This window comes from Pholcus phalangioides, unplaced genomic scaffold, assembly GCF_987345545.1.
Source record: "Pholcus phalangioides strain wild (caught in Gottingen) unplaced genomic scaffold, Ppha-v1.0 ptg000008l_1, whole genome shotgun sequence".
NCBI lineage: Eukaryota > Metazoa > Arthropoda > Arachnida > Araneae > Pholcidae > Pholcus > Pholcus phalangioides.
This window is the reverse complement of record NW_028301601.1, coordinates 25,158,951-25,178,869: the sequence shown is the minus strand read 5'-3', so window position 1 is coordinate 25,178,869 and position 19,919 is coordinate 25,158,951. Positions and strand designations below refer to the sequence as shown.

Below are 19,919 nucleotides of genomic sequence, written 5' to 3'. Positions count from 1 at the left end.
TTACCTTCGTGTTTCCCTCCTCTGTGTTACTCTCGGGTGATTGCACTGTCGAAGCTTCTTGATGTATACCCGGAGTAGTATTCTGAGACTTGGAAATACATCTTGTACATCTTTCAGCGATTTTTCCTTCCCTCTGTCATCTGAAAGACCACAGCAGAAAAAATGAAGGATATGCTTAATTTCCAGTGCAGTTAATCAAGTCTGTCTCAACCTGTATTACTTCTTTGCAAGCATGGCAGGTCACTATTCTAGACTGAATAATTCTTTAATTCTGGCGCAGAATTTTATTTAAAGTATTATATACAGAGAGCTATCTGTATATTTTGCTTATTTTTATTTTCACCTTTTTTTAAAGCAATTTTATAAATTAGAGAGAGCACTTACCTTTTACACAACCTTTAGCACAACCTTTACCTCTGCTGCCACCAGAAAATTTGGAGATGTAATTTTTGTGCTTGGGTACAACAATCTTATGTACCTACAGACACACCCAGATTTACCTGCAGACATAATGCCACTAAATGTTGAATCAATTTTTTCCTCTAACAAGCACATAGTCACTGACCAATTTTATATCAAGAAAAAAAAAATCAATTTAAAAACTTCCTTGCAGGACCTATAACTGCTTTATAACTTTACAACATGTTACATGATATTTACAGAAAACTAAAAATAAAACTATTTTGTAGGGAAATTCAAAGAAAAACCAAAAATAGTGAAGAATTTTAAGAATAAAAATAAACTTAAAAAGTGTGTGTGGCCACTGGTACAATGGAAGTCGTTTTTTTTTTTTTTTTTGAAGGGAGATAGCAACAGGTAGGATAATATTTCGATGAGTTTAAAACCAAAAATAAATAATCAAAACCTCGATAATGAACTATGACAAATAATTATAAAAAAATTAGAGGGAAAGAAAAAAATAAAGATTTAATTTTTCTACTTTGACCTTCAAAAAAGAGTAAAAATGTTATATTTACTTACCTTCCAGGAGCCGATCACAAGTTTATATCTGCTAGGAACCCCCACACTACATTCCCACCCGTTTTCAAATTTTAAAATTTTCATAGGTACAACTGTCCTTAGATGATACAGTGGTCTCCCTATAATTTGATTTGGAAGTTGCATTAGATATTGATTACATTCCCCCCCCCCCCCTTTATAATTTCACTTGTAGCCTGATGACACTGAACTGAAAGATTATGGAAGGCTGTTGAAAGATGGAGATCTGAAAATTCGTTCTCATGATGACAATAGGCTGAAAAATAGGTAAGTTATCAATGACATTTTTTTTCAAGTGCCAATGATTGTACAAATCATGTATTTTTGTTTTCTGTTCATTGGATTGCGAGTTCCAGAAATTGTAAGGTAATATTAATTATAAAATGTTATACATTTCTTCCCCACAGATATGTGTTTGTCTTTGACAGAGTTATGCTGATGTGCAAGTCTACCAGGGTAAGACAGAAAACCAACTTTTTATTTCGTTCAATTCTATTTATGTAAAAAATAATAACATGAACTCTTAATGTTATACATAAATGTACATTTCATCAATATTTTAAATTTCAATATAATTTTAGTTATGCAGTCGAATCCCATCATAACGAACTTCAAGAGACAGGGGGAAATCGCTTCATTATAATGAAATTTCATTATAAAAGAATTCCAGGTTTTTGTATTGTTCCTATGTAAATTTATCTGGGGGATTAGAAAAGTGTTTGTTAAAAAGAGATTTTCACTATAACGGTATTCGTTAAAAACAGGATTTGACTGTATAATTGACTACTACAATTTACCTCACACCAACTCCGGTCATAATTTCATTCAACCAATGAAGTTGGATGGGAAATGAAGGCGCCCTTATATCTATGGGTAGGTGCCCCATGCTCAGTAGGTAAACTTGTTTTTGTTCTTTTCCCTGGATCGAACCCGTGGACCCTGACAGTAACCTTCATTTGGTGGAAGACTAGCACTTTCCACCGCACCACTAATGCTATATTATCTGGAACCTAGAATGATTCTCATCTTCTCATATTTTCTCATGCTTGTAGATGAAACGTTTAGTTTTTATCTGACATTTATGCACTAACACTTTTGATAAACTAATGAGGTTGATTATTTTATCTCTTTTTAATTTCCTATAATCTTGAGTCCCACATCTTTATTTTTTACTGTTAATTTCCAGCTGCTTAATCTTTAAGTACTTAATATCTACTAATCAAATAAAGCTTAAGCCATTGTTTCTGTTTTCATTTCAATTTTTTTTTCCTAACAAAAATGTGAAACTGCTATTTCTTTCTTTCCTGTGCTTACTGTTCGTGCATGCAGCTTATGGTGGACAAACTTTTTGGGGTAAATAGGTTTCTTTTATTTTTCATAAAGTGATATGAAAAAAGTTATTTTTGTTGCGATGGAATGTTTTGGTTGAATTTTTTTTTTTTTTGAATTTTTTCACTTAAAAAGTCTATGCAGGATGCATAGGTAATGGACACCCTGTGCCCACAAAAACCCAATTAGACCATTTTACCTGCATTTAATGTTATTTTTTCCAAACTTTCCTCCATTTTTTGAATATGCACAGCATTTTACTGGCAAACCATTCATCCTAGAGGCATATTTCCAATTGGAAAAAATATCCAAATAACGTATAGAACCCGGATGCGTCATTCATGTTGCAAGGGGTTGAATAGTAAAAAAAATCAACTTTTTATACGGACACCCTGTGCCCAAAACCCTAATTAGACCATTTTACTTGCATTTTTAGACCATTTTACCTGCATTTAATACTGTTTTTTCCAAACTTTCCTCCATTTTTGAATCAAAATATCTTGGCAAATATTGCACTTGTAAACAGAATTTTCTTTTCTGTTGTCATTGGAAGGAATAGTGCAATAACTTTGCCACTGAATTTTTGGGCACAGGGTGTCCATGTAAAAACTTAATTTTTTTTATTTTAATAGCTATATAACTCCTTGTAAAATGAATGATGTATCTGAGTTTTAGACATTATTTGGATACATTTTCCTGATTGGAAGTATGCCTCTAGGATCATCGGTTTGCCAATAAAATGCTGTGCATGCTGTTATCTATGCATCCTATATGATGTATTTATACTGAGTCTAGGGTCATAATCTTGACAACCAAGTTTCTGACATTTTAAAATAAATTTCACAAAAAATATTCTATTCACTGAGTTAGTTACTTCATAAACAGAACATTGCAGTGCATAATAAAATAACAAATTATGATTTAATAAATTTTCGTAAATTAAATTTTTAACCGACAAGCCACACTTCAAACTCTTTCTCCAGGGTTTAGTTTTTGTGGTATGTTACAGAATAGAATAGAATGATAAATTAAGGCCAAAAATTCACAAATTACAGTAATTGAAAACAAATTATGATAATCATTACTATAATTATCATGAGGGTTTAGATTAAAAAATCAAAATCCTAACCTTTCAAAAGTTTAGCCTCTATACCAACATAACAGGTTGCATGATAAGTGTAGGCAGTGCTCACGACTCAAGAAATGTTGAAGGCCCCTGGTCTATGTCATGGAAACAATTCATTGCAAATTTAAGCTTCCGAAGCCATTTCGCTATGTTGCTGATAATGAATTTGTTATCCACTTCTTAATCTTGATCATCATGCTATATCACTTCGGTTTCAGGAGCAATCAGTTCCTTCCCCTGTAGATTTCTGAATTGCTGTTAATTAATTCTCAAATTTTTATGTCCATTTCGTTAAACCCTTCTCCATTTACCTGCTTAAATAACAATATATTTCATAACCTTTTTGCTGGCTTCAATCCGAACAAGCAATTGAATGCTAGACGCGGAGTTGGAAGGCATATAGAAAACTTGAGAACTAATAAAGTCTTCAGAAGAGGGCTTTTGAAACATTTATTTAACGTGTACAGTTTTCATTTTGTTCCGATATGAGAACTAGCACTGCAACTGTTTTCACAGAAAACTGGGAATTAGACTGAATATGAAAACCATGAATACAGAGGGCCAATTGTAGTTTGCAATTAACTAATGTTTTTATTTAAATGAAATTTCCTAAAGTATTTTGCAATAATTTTTTACCCTATTTCTTGGTCTATCCTCCGCATGAAGCTGTTGAAAGGGAAAGAAAATCGCATCAGGAATAAACTGGTTCAATATAATCACAGCATTGATCCACAATCTTATTGTTCAGGATGAAATATAACTTTCATGTAATCAATGTGTTCTTGTATTCTACAAAAAAATATTCGTTAAAAAATGCTTGTTAATGTCAGATGTAATTTTGAACAGTTGGGAGGCTATTTAATTGATTTTTTGAAGGTTATACTGTAGTAGGTTATACTTTTAGTCAATTTTTCACAAAGATTATGTGTTTTTCACAACGAAAACTAACACGGACACAGAAGTAATCAAATTTGTGGTTTTGATACATATTATATGCCATGGCAAATTAGGCAAGAAATAATACAATTGAATACAATTACATTGAATAGTGTAATGACGTGTAATGAATTTCACAATTCATTGTTAATTCTTTTCAGAATGAGCATTACAGCTTTAAGGAAGCATTTGTATTGAATGACTATAAAGTAGAGGATGTTGTGATAAATCACAAGACTGGTACGAGAGATAAGGTATTAAGTTTAGTATTTTTTTTTACTTTGATCATTATTTTTTGTTCGTTAAATTTTCTTTTGGCTATTTAGATCAGTTTACGTTGTTTGAGAAGTTGATTGATTATTTCTCGTATGATTCTAGTGGTGTTATTCTTGGCTATTGGCGCACAAGCAGAGCAAAAACGCAATAACGATGTATGCCAAAACTGAAGACATTAAAAGGAAATGGGTAGAATCCTTAGAAAAAGCAATGTAAGTCTAATTCTGGATTGAGCAGAATGTGCTCAGATGAAGATCTGAATCGGTATACTTGACCTGTTTTAATGCAAAAAAAAATGAATTTTTATATTTTTTTCATTAGGGATAATGTATGTCCTTCATCACTGGCATTAACGGATCATCCATTTCACATGCATACATTCACAAGACCAACAAGTTGTGCTGAGTGTGAAAAACTACTGAGGTTTGTTTATTTCCAGCATGCCATTCATAAATGTTAAATGAATCATGCTATTCACGAATAACCAAAATGTTAATGTTTCGAATTTTCTTATTTTCAGGGGTGTTTTCTATCAGGGTTACATATGTTCTGGTAAGATTCTTTATATCACTTAAAATGTAATAAGGGGTCATTCAAGTATTACGAGGGGGGGGGTTTGGATTTGCTGACTTTTGATGACAAGGGGGGGGGGGTGATTGAAGGTTGCTTACGTCATCAATCACACTTTTTGAAGATATGAAATATTCTAAGCTGCTGACGAAATTTTGCTGTCAATAGGGGGAGGAGGTCTAAAATCGCTAAAAATCTTCTTACGTAATACTTGAATGGCCCCTAACACATGTTTTGATTTGTTTCTTTGTTAATTTTTTTTTTTAATATTATGTTTGTATGCACATTGGTTCTGAAAACTTTCAAAACTTCTTACTCGCCTCAATATTCAGAATGGTTTGTATCTAAGGAAATTTTTTTGTTATTGATAACTATGATGAAACATTTCCCCCTCTTCTCCACAGTGTGTGGCGTTGGTGTACATAAGGAATGCATACAGATAGTGAGATCATGTGGTGCTCCTAGTTTGCCTCCTCGTCCAGTCTCTGGACCCGCTATGCCTGAAGTTCTGGTCAGAAACTCGATACCGCCCATTCGAAAGCCATTCATTTGTGAGTTAAATTCTTTTCATCCTTTCCAAAATTTGTCAATTTGTGTCAATATATCTGTATTCTGGAGGTAACGGGCACTATGTCCAGTTTCGTTAATATTGGGATAAAATTATTTAATGTTCAGTACTCTGTTATACACTACACCAGCGTTTCCCAAAGTGGGCAATATCGTTCCCTGGTGGCAGATGGAATGGTCCTGGGGAAGTGGGGCGGGGTGCGATAGAAGCTATATAGGGATTCTCAACATAGGATCCTATGGGTTCACTTTGGTTGGGGGGGAGGGGGCTGATGAGAGAAAAAAATTTCTGAAGAAGGGGACGATGGAATAACATGTTTAGAAAATTATGCACTACATATAAGTATTGGCCTATTACTGAGTAAGAAATGATAATTTTGACTTAAGGCATTTTCAGGGCATCCAGCTTATTTAGATGACTCCATTTATCTTTCGCTACTTTAGGGTTCAAATCACTGCTTGGAGTACAAATCACTTGAACTGTTTAGAATTCTTCTTTTAATTTCTCTAGTAAATTCAACTTTAATTCAACTCTAGTAAATCTCTCTCTTGATATTCTCTTAACTCTAAGCTAGGGATGCCCAACCCATGGACGACATACAGCCCAGAACAGATATTAATGTGGCTAAATGAGCGCTTTTGAACATAAATAAATATAGCTCTAATGTACATGAGGATTCAGAAAGAATCGTCTGATTTCAAAATTATATACATTTTTTTTAATGAAAACACTATGATAAGTAATATATGAACGAAAAATGTCTAAGTTTTAGACCAGTGATTCCCAATGTGGGCGTTAATGCCCCCTGGGGGGGGGAGGCGATGGAATGTTCCGGGGGGGGGGTGGCAGTAGAAGCTACAGGTATAACACAGCATCCTATGGATTGGATTGCGGTTGAGGGCGATAGGAGAAAAAAAAATTCTGAAGAGGGGAGGGTGGGGAGGGGCAATGTTTTAGACTATGAACAATCGATGATACTAGCGTGTCTTTTATGAAGCTCTTTTGGTGATGAAGTGAAATGGCCTCTATGGTTAGCAGAAAGCTTTCTGTGGTCTTTTTCTAGCATGATGCCAGCCCATAATCACTGCTGCTGTGGTGGTAGAGTGATCATACTGAGACGGACTCGCATTGCAAGGTCCCAGGTTCAAACCCCACCATCGCCATAGTGGTGGTCAGCTGAAGTTGTTTTTCTGTGGTTCCCAACTTCAAGGCTCGAATGCGAGCCGATCTCTCCTTTAAAAAGTCTTGCCGCAGAAAGCAACAGACCTACAAACAGCACAAATGGAATTTAGTGATAACAGATGACTCACTTCACATCTGAAATATAGATGGCAGCACTAAAAAATCAAGCACAACACTGCATACACACTCAGACTGTTGGGTGCACATACACAGTTACACTTCCGGCACAACTCACTAGGTAGTAAATCGCCCACAGATGGTGATAGACCTGAGTTGTGCAATGGTATGAAAGTCCGTAATCACTGATCAGCATGTTTCCAAACCTACTGTTTAGCATGTACTGCGATAATCAACATGTTAAAATCCATATTACATAACTTACATTGTACTGAAACCTAGTAATGAGCTATAACAGTGTTTCTCAATCTTTCTGAATGTGAGGAGCAGCAAAATACCCAAAGCAATTTAACGGACTATTAACATTCAACATTAGTAGTGTAATCATGTGTCCTGTAAAATATAGGATACATAAATGCTGGAATAAAATAAATTGCATATCATAAAGGAAATGTCCCTATTTTACCTGACGTTGCTGTATTTTTGGCCGTTCTGACATCACTATAAAATTTTTACGTTATTTCAACAAAGCTCATTTGAATTTGTAATCTTTGCTGAAATTGTGAATAAAAGATAATTCTCATAACTTAAATATGTTATAGTAATTATATGGCTATGAAGTATTATATATTCATGTGACACATATTTCTCATGTTCAATGTTTTTCCTCGAAATTAACCTACTGTAATTCCCAGTAACCCTTCATTTTTCATAAAGTATTGATAACTTTTCAGCAGTTTTAGCAAAAATTGGTGATTTTTGCCAACTTACGGCAAAACTTTTGGTGAGAATTGTCTATTTGTCATGCTTTGCCTTATCAAAGGTGCCAATTTCATGAAATATGGTTACCTAGACATGATTAATTTTTCTTCTCCTTAAGTACAGTTTTGTTCATTTCAATTTGCAACAGCCCTTTATTTTCCACCCTTCTGGGATTTTGGCTATAATTAACAGATTTGTAGTAAATAACATTTTTTTTGTAATAATCAGCAATATCTCATATTTAGGATAGCAATTTTGATTAAATTTTCTGGATGCAGTATGGTTACTCCAAGTATTAAGGTGTAATTTATATTTGAACCCATTTCAACTACTATCAATTACAGGACTTGAATAATTTTTCATTCAGTAAGAATTGAATTATCAAGTCTGCCTGTGGATCACCTGTGCCACTGTCACCCGAAAGCAGGATGTGCTTAAAACTGTGACATACATCACAGAATAATCAGCGCTGTTGCAGAACAATCTCTGGAGGAGTTTTGAGAAAAGTGTAGAAATCACTATTATGGAAATTTCAACCACAGAACATTCCAAGTCAGCTCGGCTTGTTGCAGAACAATGCAAAACATTCTACTTTAAAGCGCTGTGTCATGGACCATAGGTTGAGAAATGCTGAGCTATAATGACTGCCTTCACAGGCAAGAGGCTATGGAGGCAGAAAATTTTTGCATTTCAGAACAAAGCATTTTTTTGTTTTCAGTAGCAAGGAAAATATATATGAGGCGAAAAAGATTATTCAGTGTAGTTCATTTAAATGAATAGCACTTTGCAGTTCAGATTATTAGGAGTTATAAAACATGAACTGTCTCATAATTGTGAGTCTGAATCCTAAGGAGGTCAATGTCTGAGGCTGTTTGTATTCATCCTATTGGTTTTAATTATTTTTTCATGATAAATATGTTATAATGTAACAAGTTTGCTATCCATTAATTATTTTTAATCATTTCTGCATTGATATATTTTTATCAGCACCATAATTTCATATTTTAAACCAGTATGAACCCTTTTAAACTGAATATTTCCCCTCAACCCTCTTTAAAATTTTTAACTTTGTCATTTTCTTGAATCATAGGTAAAGTCAGAGCAAGATTTGCTCATACCGGTCCACCTGATCACATATCATTTGATAGCGATGACGAGATATATGTTACCAAGAAAATAAGCAACGAGTGCTGGGAGGTAACAGCTCATTAATTTATTTTAAATCTTAATTCTTTTCAGTATAATTTAAATTTTATGTTGATAAAATAAAGAAGTTTCAGATTTTGAAGCCTTTTTGGAACACAGGCAACTCGTGATTCGATGCTGATCTGTCACTGAACTAATGTCAACTTTCAAGATAATATTTTCCATACAAGTCTATCTAGATATTTTGTGAATGTGCAGTCTAGAGGAGGAGGTCTTTAACCTTTCAGAGATTGCGGGCCGATAAAACCCTTTGGTGAGGCCTGCGGGTCATCAGGCTATACTACTGTATGTAGAATTGCAAGATAGTGTCAAGACTCGCAAGGATTTAATATATACAGTGAGGTCATATCAGATAGGTCAACAGGCCCACACTTCTCTTTATTCTGATATTACTTTCATTAATTACGAATTTTCATAAATTTAGAATTTTCTTTAATGAAATATGAATTTTCATAAATTTAGAATTTTCTTTAATGAAATATGAATTTTCATCAATCAAATTATTTTATTTTAATTAAATATGAATTTTCATTCAGTAAGAAATTATTTTTCATTCAGTAAGAAATTATTTTTCATTCAGTAAGAAATTATTTTTCATTCAGTAAGAAATTATTTTTCATTCAATACAAATTTTTTTCCGAATCTCTTAAAAATTGATTACCGCTAGGTGGCGCAGGAAGTAGGACAACGTTCATAGACAACGTGTACATTTATAAAAGTTTAAAAATGTTTTATAAAAGAAGTGGCCATCTCAATCTGAAATTACATAAGTCTGGAATGCAATTTAGACGTCATACTATACAGGTACCAAGGCCAAATAAAACTCGTTTCCAAAAATTTTTCCTTTATTTATCTCCCAAAATATTTAATTTACTTCCTCAGTTAATAAAAGAACAATCTTCATGTACATCTTTTTTTATCAATTTAAAATCTTGGTTGTTAACTCAAAAAGATTTAAATTATCTGTTTGATATTGTAATGTAATCTTTTATCTTGCATACGCTGCTAAATGCCAAATGTTTTTGTTTATCAATTCCATTCTTGTTGCCACTTATTTCTTGGTGTTATATATGTGTGTTTTTTTCTTTCTTTTTTTTTTCTCTCATTATTATTTATGCCGACAGATATGTATCGTATATTGTTTTGTGGGCTCACAAGCTTGCTTAGCCCCTAAATGTTTTGTACCTGTGTTTAAAAATCTTAAATAAAGAAAATTTGAAATTTGAAAAAAAAAAAAATATTTCTTTCGTAAATTCTGGTTTTTTTCCTCATTTATTCCATTTATTCTGAAACTACTTTTGATAATTCTGAAATTATTTTTTATTAGTTATGAATTTCCATTAATTATGAAACAATTTTTTTCAATAATTCTGAAATTATTTCTTTCACTAATTCCTGGAATGATTTAAGCATTTTTGTAAATTCTAGAATATTCTAATATTCTTTTGTCTTCTTTTAAAATTGTCTTTCAATTCGCAGTAGTTATTTTCTCAAAATTATTGGCGGGCCATAGCAAAACTCTCCAAGGGCCTCCGGTCTAGAGAGCAAGCATTGATTTGCAATGAACCACTGCCACAAAGCAGACTATTGCGAACAATCAATGCTACTGCAGAACAATTTGAAAGAACTTTGAGAAAAGTGTAAAAAAACGCTATCGTGGGAATTTTCATTGCAGAAAATTTCCAGTCAGTCAGCCGAGAACTTGTTGCAGAACAATGCAAAGCATTCTGCTTTGGGGAACCACCGTATTGTTGGTTTCACAGATTCAAGTTTAAAAATTATGTGTGACTTGTATTTTATCACTAAGATTGTCATTTGATTGAGTGATAGTATATGCATATTTATTTTCTGACTGCAGGGTTATGTTGCTAGAACAGGAAAGATAGGATATTTCTCACCTGATCACGTGGAGGTGAGTATCAATCTTAATTGCATTATTTCTTCCCTCATACATTTTTATAATTTTTCGATGAACCATTACTAAAGAAAGCATCATGTTTTATTTTAAATGAAATTGTTGGATGAAATTATGAAATCACTTTCATTTAGAGACGGCCCCCATCATATGAAAATCCATTTTCTACAACGAATGGATGTGCTCCATTTTCCTCTCCTGCTCCAGATTATATAAATACCATGCTGGAAGGTCATGAATGGTGAGATTCTATTATATTTCCTTATTATAATTATGAAAACTGTGATTTCAGTTTGATTCTAATGCACTTGCAACCTTTGTTCTGAAAATGTATATGTATGTATATTCCAAAATTAAGAAACAAAAATATGTTTTATTTTGGATAGTTTTTGTGTAAATTTTTTTCAGAATTATAATTGTTGTCGTTAGGTTTGCTGGAATCATGGAAAGGGAAGCCGCCACAAAGCAATTAGAACAACTTCCCAGTGGAACATTTCTTCTGAGGATCAGTCCGAAACAGAATGGATGCTATGCTATCAGTTTAAAGTAAAAAAAGAGTTTTATTTCTGTGTACCACATAATTTCGCGTGATATAAAGCACTTTCTCTGTCTTCAGTTTGAGATAGACCCTATATAATATGATGACTGAACCATAGATTCTCAATCTGTCTCACATGATCAAAACTCTTTCCAACAGCTATCAAAACCAGATCAAACATATGCGGGTGTGTATAGCAGAAAATGGTCAGCATTACTCTCTGTCAGAGACTAAATATTTCAAGTCAATTGTGGTGAGTCACCTTTGTTCGTACAGTTAAAATTCTATATAATGATATAACTTGATCGCGTTGTGATGCACTTTTTGACGTGTAAATACATTCCATCTATAACACACACTAACTGTATCTACATTTCTTCGGGAATGTGGTAAGTTACCTAATGGATAAGCTACTCACCTAAAGTACCGCAGGATGTTTAGAGGTTTCATGAGTGTGATACCTGGTTCGTCTTTGTCAGAAACTTTCCTGACACGGGTACAACAAAACACTGACATTTCCACAGAAAAAGATTGCTCCCGCAGGGAGTCCCACATCAACCTCTAGCGCACCAACCTCTCGGTGAGTATAAAAAAAAGAATGCTGTTCAGAATCGATAATAAATTGTAGGTCAGGGTCTAATTAGTCCTTGTGTGCAGAATATGACAGTGGTGTGACAAAAATGATCAAATGACATTTCTCCGGTCCCTTAGTATCATTATATAGGCATTGTATACAATTTACAACCAATGTGCAAAGTGTCCAATCATTTTTTGTTTGCTCTGACATCAGACAGTAGCCATTACAAATCAGAATTTTAAGTCTGTATGCCGCAGGTAAAAAGTACTGTGTCACAATAAGGAATTTTTACAGGAGAACTGTTTAAAGATTTTTTATAGTATGTCTTTCTATGGAGCGCGCTTATTTTATGAAGTGAATATTTGTGTTATTTATTGAAATAAGACATAGCATTCTATATACCTATGTGTAGTTTAACAAAAGTACTGCAAATTAATAGTGTTATCCCAATATTGATGAAAAAAGACATAGTGCCCTCTACCTTTGGTGTACAGAAATAAAGTAGTGGCAGCATAGTTTAATCCTTAAAAGAGAACATTATATATGCAACATTATATATGGAAGTGGATAGCATTAGGTTGAGTTAACATCAATTTTGGCAGTGTGAAAAGCAGTCAGAACATTAAGAAATGTAGTTATATGATCAATGAGTAGAGTGTCATTGGAACCGCTCTAGAGCATGTTATCAAAAGTTTAATGACCATTCCAAATTAAAGTTCAGGTGGCACATGAAAAAGATTTTCAGGAATTTTATCGAGGATTGTGTAAAGCCTATGGTGACTGAATTGTTACTGCATTGGACAGTTCATGATAGGTCAGTATATTTCATGCGAGTTTGAATAATTATGTAGTTTAACCCATAATGAAGTACTCCAATGCTGTGATAGACAGAAACCACTTTTACTGATGGTGTCCACACATTTGGAGACAGTTATGTTATTTTGGTAGTGCAGGGATATGTAGAATTTCAAGTGTGTATATTCAGTAAAGTTTTTTTATTATATATATTGCCATTAATTTTTTTATAACCCTCGTTAATATATCTTTCTATCTATTATATGCTCCATTCTTTTCATTTTTCTGCTTTGAGTGTTTTGTACTGTATTGATTTATTATTGAAATTTTTTAGGAGCTGATAAACTGGTATCAAGATAACAGCTTAGCTGAGAGCTTCAATGGTCTCAATGCTACTTTATCGATTCCTTATAAAAGAGTTTTACATGTAAACTGTGAGGAGGAAGAACAAGATAAGTCAGGTATAATGGATGATCAATATAAGTTTACCTCATAATGGCTAGTGAGAAAATTCAATTCGTGGTTCTTTAACCATCGTTACACATTTTGAATGGATTATAATGAGTTAAAAGTGAAGGGTGTGTGTCCAAACTGAGAATTTATTGAAATTTTCTACTGGTTAATCAAAAACTTTCAATCCATTAATCGACTGAATAATCAAATTTTAATAGAATATTTTTCATATAACCATGAAATAATTGCTATAAAATATATTTTATTCATTTCATGCACCTATTAGTAAGATAAAAAAGCAAATATAGGAATACATTAAGAAATTAAGGCTTCCCACTTCAGGCAATTTATGGGAAAAAAAAAAAAAAAACCACACACACACATAAAAAGAAGTTTGCAACCCAAATTTTTTTCTTACAATAGTTTGAATCACAAAGAAGAGATAAGAATCACCATGGGGTCCAAAATTTCTTGTCTACTAACAAGGAGTGTCTGTTAACATAGAGTGTAATACATTGAAGCCCTGTGCTAGTCTTCAAAAATGTCCACTATGAAGGTTCCACCAGTGCCATCTTAATGCATGGGCCCACCCAGGCACATCCTGGAGGCTTTGGGTGTAGAGGGGACCTCATGATAATGAGATCTTGTAAAGATTTTTGAGATTAAGCATGCACAATTTATAAGCAATCACTTCTAGTCGGGTAGGGACTCCAAAACAGAATGTTTTGCATTATTTTGCAATCGGCCATCACTGATTGGATATGTTCTGCAGCAAAAATTCTCAAAATTGTTTTCTATACTTTTCTTAACAATTTTCCAAATTTCCAGCAACACTGATTGCCGCTGTGGTTGCAGAGTGGTCATAGTGACAGACTCACATTGCAAGAACCCGGTTCAAACCCCACCGTCGCCACTGTGATCGACTGAAGTTGGTTTTCTGTTGTTCTCAACTTTGAGGTGCAAATGCAAGCCAATCGCTTTCTTAAAAAATCTTGCCACAGAGAGTGACAAGCCTACAATGATACAATAAATCAATCATTCCACTACACTCATAGTTGGAAAAACTGATGGCAGATGGCAGCACTACTCATAACAAACAAGAAACAAACTTTGTCAGGTTCACAACACACATACAGCCATTTCAACATGTATCAATTCATTAGAAGTTCTACAAAGAAATATGGACAAGGTGCATGTGTAATTTAGTAGCAGCAACACTGATTGCTCTGTGACGTATGCCACAGATTTCTGCATATTCTGCTTTGGGGGGTAAAGACCTCAGGAAAATATATTAGCCCAGAGCCCCGTGATAATTTTGACGGCCTTGGGTTCGACTGCACTTAAAATAGTTGGATCAATCTTTTAACAGTACCAATATGCATTCATGAGACCATTCTAATGTTACATGTATTGATCACAATAATATAGATACAGTAGCCTCTCATTATGGCATTCAATTATTTTGAGATTTCAATTAGAACCCCCCCCCCCCCCCACTACTACTAAACCAGACATGCACCTCATCCATATTCCCCTGTGAAACTTCTAATGAATTGGTACATGTTGGAATGTGTGCAAGTAGCCATCTGCCATCAAATTTTCTAACTATGCATGAAGTGTAATGATAATTAGAACCGCTGTGTGTTAAAAATGTATATAACCAATGGTTCTAAGTACAAATATTACATCTGCATAAAGGTTCAAATACATCACCATTTTTATTTGCCTTCTGACATACTTGATGTCACGAGGTTACTGTTTCACTTTTTAATTATGTTTGAAACCAATTTATTATCTTGTCCATCAGCTTCTCAAGAAATCTTAGGGTATGCAGAAGCGCTGTATGATTTTCAAGCAACTGCGCCAAACATGCTCACTCTGAAGAAAGGAGATAGAATAGTGATCTTGAGTAAAGCTGGCAACCAAAAAGGATGGTGGAAAGGCCAAATCGATGACAGGGTAATTTAAGGAATAATATATGCTTTGTTATTTTCTTAATACTTGAATTAGTACCATATTTTTAAGTTTGGAGATGCTATAGTGTTTACTCAATCACAGTGATACCTCAACTAATGAATGCCTTGGCTTACAAATTTTTCGGCTAATGAAGATTTTTCTCAATGATTTTGTGCCTCTCACACAGCTAATGAATATGGATTCAGCTAATGAACATTTTATTTGATGTGGATACATGTGCTAACATAAAACAGTATGGTGAACTGAATTTCCGTGCTGATTAAAATGAATCCAATGATTATCTGTCACTCTAGCCAGATTAACTTATTTCTAAATAAGAATCACTTTCCAGACACCTCTTTCAGAAAGGTTTTGAACCATTTCATGTAAAATAAATGATTAAGCTGAGAGAAAATAAATGTAAGAGAAAATTCATTTGGAAAAGGGAAAAAAATAAGCCCTAGACATGAAGGGTTTCAGTGGCTATGGTAAGACCCCTTGATACCAAACTGAACATTCTAGGAACTTACCTTTTTCATCTGCATGTATGTGATAGAGTAATGAGCAGATCATATCACATAGCACACAAAATGAAAATACAGAATCCGAAATCACAACAGGCAAGTTGCCCAACAAGTGGCTAGGAAAAAGTAAAAGGAGAAATAAAAATTAATAGTATTGGAAAACCCCATAAAAAAAGTTATACTTGTCGTACAGTTACCCAAAAATAATAAGCCAGAAAAAGTAACATAACAACTAGAACATCTGCCCATGGAAATATGGTTGTTGTTCTTTAAATATGGATAGCTTCGTGATTACTCCCACCCATCTTATATTTTTTCTTGGGGGATATCTTATCGTGGGGGAATTCATGACATCAGAAGCTATTCCATACATTTACAGCTCTGCTGAAGAAAAACTCCACGTGACACAATAACCTGGTATTATTTCTAACTAATCAAAACTGGTGATCCAGAGTCGAAGCATTTAAAAGATGGCATAACAATATTTCATGGTCCATCATATCAATCTCCTTGAAAATCCTAAATACTTCAATCCATGATGCTTACGTTGTTCCAAAAAGACGATATTCAACAAATCAAGTGTTTCGTCATACCTCAAGCCTTGCATACCCGCCAGTGCTCTAGTGTCTCTTAATTAGACCCCTTTAATTAAGTCTCTATCCTTCTGAAGATAGGGTGTTCAAAACCATACAGCATTCTCTAGGCTAGGGCAAACTAAGCATCAAAAAAGCGGAAAAGATGGCTCTCTGGGAGAACGCAAAGAGACCTTTATCAGAATCAAACCGAGCATTCTATTTGTTTTTTTTACCACCGTGGAACAATGTTCAGAAAACCCAAATCGCTCATCAATAAGAATTCCCAAATCAGTGCACCTAATTGCATCCAAGATAGTGATACCATTCTATGCGTATGTGAAACGTAGTTTGTTCAAATCAAAAAGAGTGACCCTGCACTTATCAATGCTGATGGTCATGCTCCATTCATTTGCTCATGCTGCAATCCTATTTAAGTTGGTCTCTCTATCTCTTTGATTTTCACCTAAACCTATTACTTTAACATCATCAGCAAATTTGCTAACAATTCCGTCAATTCCCTGATCGAGGTTGTCGATAAAAATTGGAAAGGGTAAGGGACCAAGGACACTACCTTGAGGGGACTCAACTTGTGATCAAAAGCCTTCTGGAAATCAAGAAAGACCATGTTGATAGATTTGGCTTTGCCGCCCCCCCCCCCAAAGTCTTAGTCATGTGGTCATAGAAGGTTGGTTACACATAACCACATAACTTGCCCTTCCTCAATTCAAGTTGATTTTCAGACAAAACATTATTATCCTCCATCCACTTCATGAGTTGCTTTTTGATGATAATTTCCAGTATTTTGGAGGGGGACTTAGTTAAACTCATGCGCGCGCAAAATGTGAAATGCGAATAATGTGAGACGTTTCTCTACTGCCCTTTCTAAAGATAGCAACTACAAGCACACCTACTCACCTTTTTTTGGCTCATGAACACATCTGCATAGCGTTACATAGTGTAAAATAAAAAGATGTTCAGTTTTTTTTATCTTCCTTAAAATTCTCCTTCACTCAAATATGAAGTTTTTATCTCAGCTCTCGGTCAGTATTTGAATTTTTTACTATTTTATGAAACTTAAATAATGAATTAAACAATTTTTCATAGAAACCTATAGAAAATATCATTTTGGCTAACGAACATGAACTTTGTTAGTCAAGGTATCACTGTACTGTTGTCTATATAATTTGAAGCACCATAATTTTTCAACTTTTCTACTCAGTGATTAATAATGCACCATTTATGTGTTTTTTAGGTTGGTTATTTCCCTTACTCGTACGTTAGAGAGATCAGCGAGTGAAGTCATGTGATTCATCTGTGATAAATTACATTATCATTTTTTTTTATTGTGTGGAATCAATATTTCAAAGTGTTTATATGTGTATATAAATGTTAATTATTGTATGATTTTTTTGAAATTTGATAATTTTCTTTTGTACATTTTATTTAATATACGCCGAAGAAAGAAAGAACTGTATCATTACATGCGAGAAATATTTTGCAGTGCCATTTTTTTGTTTTGAAATTTCATATGTTATGAAAAGAAACATGTCGAGGAAACTTTTTTTTTTACGTGAGGAAAATTTTACAAACATGTTGATATTCGTGCGAGGAGAACTTTTTTTTTCCTCTAGGGTCGCACATGTTACATTTCTCACATGCTTTACTCTGTTGTAAATAGAGTTACATGATTTCACTTATTATCATAAATATCAGAGGCTTCTCATAGATAAACGGAACAAGTTTATATTTTGAAGTTTTTAGTCTTACGAGAAATCCACAGGAAAAAAAAGTGTTGGGTTGTATATTTTAATATAGCACTTGTTATTATGTGGCAAAGTAAAGAAAAGTTTATCTGCTTGTTAATGGAAAACTTTACGGGTGTCACATACTGGTATACTGATGTTTTGGATGAACTAAAAGAAAATATTATAATGTTGATAATTCATGTTTGATCACAAGTTCTAATAGACAGCTCATGGGGAAGGCAATATTGAAATCCATTTAATTATGCCAAGGATATCATTTCTATGAATTGATCATTAAAAATTAATTACCATATATATATACTTGTGTATAAGGCCCCCTCAATTTTAAGACTATCAAAACTGCAATAAATTAAATCTGTGTAAGCCAACCCCCAAAAATCAATGCATTTTAGAAGAAAAAATAATTAGTATATTTTGATGCAAAAGTTACAATGAAAAATGATTCAAACTTTCTAATCTTTCTTCCTCTGATTCTCCAAGCTCTACATTGGAAGCTAAGTCATAATATGGTGTGACATCATAGTTTTCATCTTCAACTGTGCTGTCATCACCATTGTCATATTCAAAGAGGATGCTGTCTTCAGTTCCCTCCATTGCATTGCTGATACAACACTTTTTAAAGGATTTGAAGATTTTAGTGGAAACAGAATTCCATGCCTTGGGAAATCCATTGGTACATCAAGCCAATGTTGGGTTTCTTTAAGGCACCACTTTTTATTGCTTCTTTACATTCAGAACTCATCAATTCAGCCCATAAATTCCTTAATTAATCTTTAGAAGGATTGTTGATACTCACATCCAAAGGCTGTAAAACTGATGTTAGTCCACTGTATATCAAAGTCAACAACATTTTTGATTTTTTGCATTGGCTATGACATCAGTTCTGTGGACTTGAACATAGCTACAAAAACAACTCCAATGATTAGTAATGCATCTATAACTACAAAAATTACTAATACAAATACAATGCCACAACAGGCAAAATGCCCAATGAGGTGGCTGAGAAAAAAATGTCCATAAAAATATGGATGTCATATATTTCAAAAATACAGCAAGCCAATTAGAAATGCAATTAATAAAAATTATAAACAATATATACACATGATAAAATATTATACAATGCCCATAAAGAATACTTATGGTGGTTACTATATAGATTGGTATTACTGTATAGATTAGTTATGCTATCTTAAAGTAGTCCAACGACATCGCAAATCTGCAAGCTAGCCTTGCAGAGGTTATGTAGCTGCATGATTTAGTAATGTGGGGGTCGATATTTTCTCAAAAACACCCGTGTATAAGCCGACACCTCCCCCCAAATTAAAGAACTAATTTTTCAGCAAAACTACTTGGCTTATATACACAAGTATATATGGTAACTAAAATTTTGAATTCAGATTCAAATTGATTTTTATTCCAAAAAATTATCAAAAAAGCAAAACACACACAAATTTTGTTTTCAAGACTTGTTCCAATGATCATAAAAACTACCATAATTTCTGGTAAATAAACAGCTCTAAGAAAAATTATGAGGGAAATTTTTTTTCTTGTAGAAACACTGCTTTGTATACGCATGTATGCAAGAGTTAAAACAAAAACACTAGTACAGTCGAGTTCGCTTGAAACATACTCCCTTGGTGATTTGAGAAGTTTATGCTATAACCGACATGCATGTTATTATAAGTAAGATCTTGAAACTAGCTTATATAGCAGTTGTATGTGTGTATAAAGTGCTTTATTGAGATTTCC

The 19,919-nt window shown here is 33.7% G+C and overlaps 1 protein-coding gene across 3 annotated transcripts in view; it reads left to right on the top strand.

Moving 5' to 3' along the window:
* Positions 1-17,891, top strand: part of LOC149084079 (guanine nucleotide exchange factor VAV3-like) — an 82,154-nt gene extending 64,263 nt beyond the window's left edge. For 2 of the 3 annotated variants that reach the window (XM_089234430.1, XM_089234429.1), the window contains exons 12-27: positions 1,175-1,266; positions 1,407-1,455; positions 2,329-2,352; positions 4,552-4,644; positions 4,769-4,878; positions 4,988-5,089; positions 5,187-5,218; positions 5,641-5,787; positions 8,956-9,062; positions 10,930-10,983; positions 11,121-11,227; positions 11,416-11,532; positions 11,684-11,777; positions 13,231-13,357; positions 15,157-15,308; positions 17,657-17,846. In XM_089234430.1, the coding sequence (XP_089090556.1) occupies positions 1,175-1,266; positions 1,407-1,455; positions 2,329-2,352; positions 4,552-4,644; positions 4,769-4,878; positions 4,988-5,089; positions 5,187-5,218; positions 5,641-5,787; positions 8,956-9,062; positions 10,930-10,983; positions 11,121-11,227; positions 11,416-11,532; positions 11,684-11,777; positions 13,231-13,357; positions 15,157-15,308; positions 17,657-17,701 (1,452 nt within the window). In that variant the 3' untranslated portion in view covers positions 17,702-17,846. Of the gene's footprint in view, positions 1-1,174; positions 1,267-1,406; positions 1,456-2,328; positions 2,353-4,551; positions 4,645-4,768; positions 4,879-4,987; positions 5,090-5,186; positions 5,219-5,640; positions 5,788-8,955; positions 9,063-10,929; positions 10,984-11,120; positions 11,228-11,415; positions 11,533-11,683; positions 11,778-13,230; positions 13,358-15,156; positions 15,309-17,656 lie in introns of all 3 variants that reach the window. The other variant, XM_089234431.1, reaches the window with a different exon arrangement.
* Positions 17,892-19,919: the final 2,028 nt, after the last annotated feature.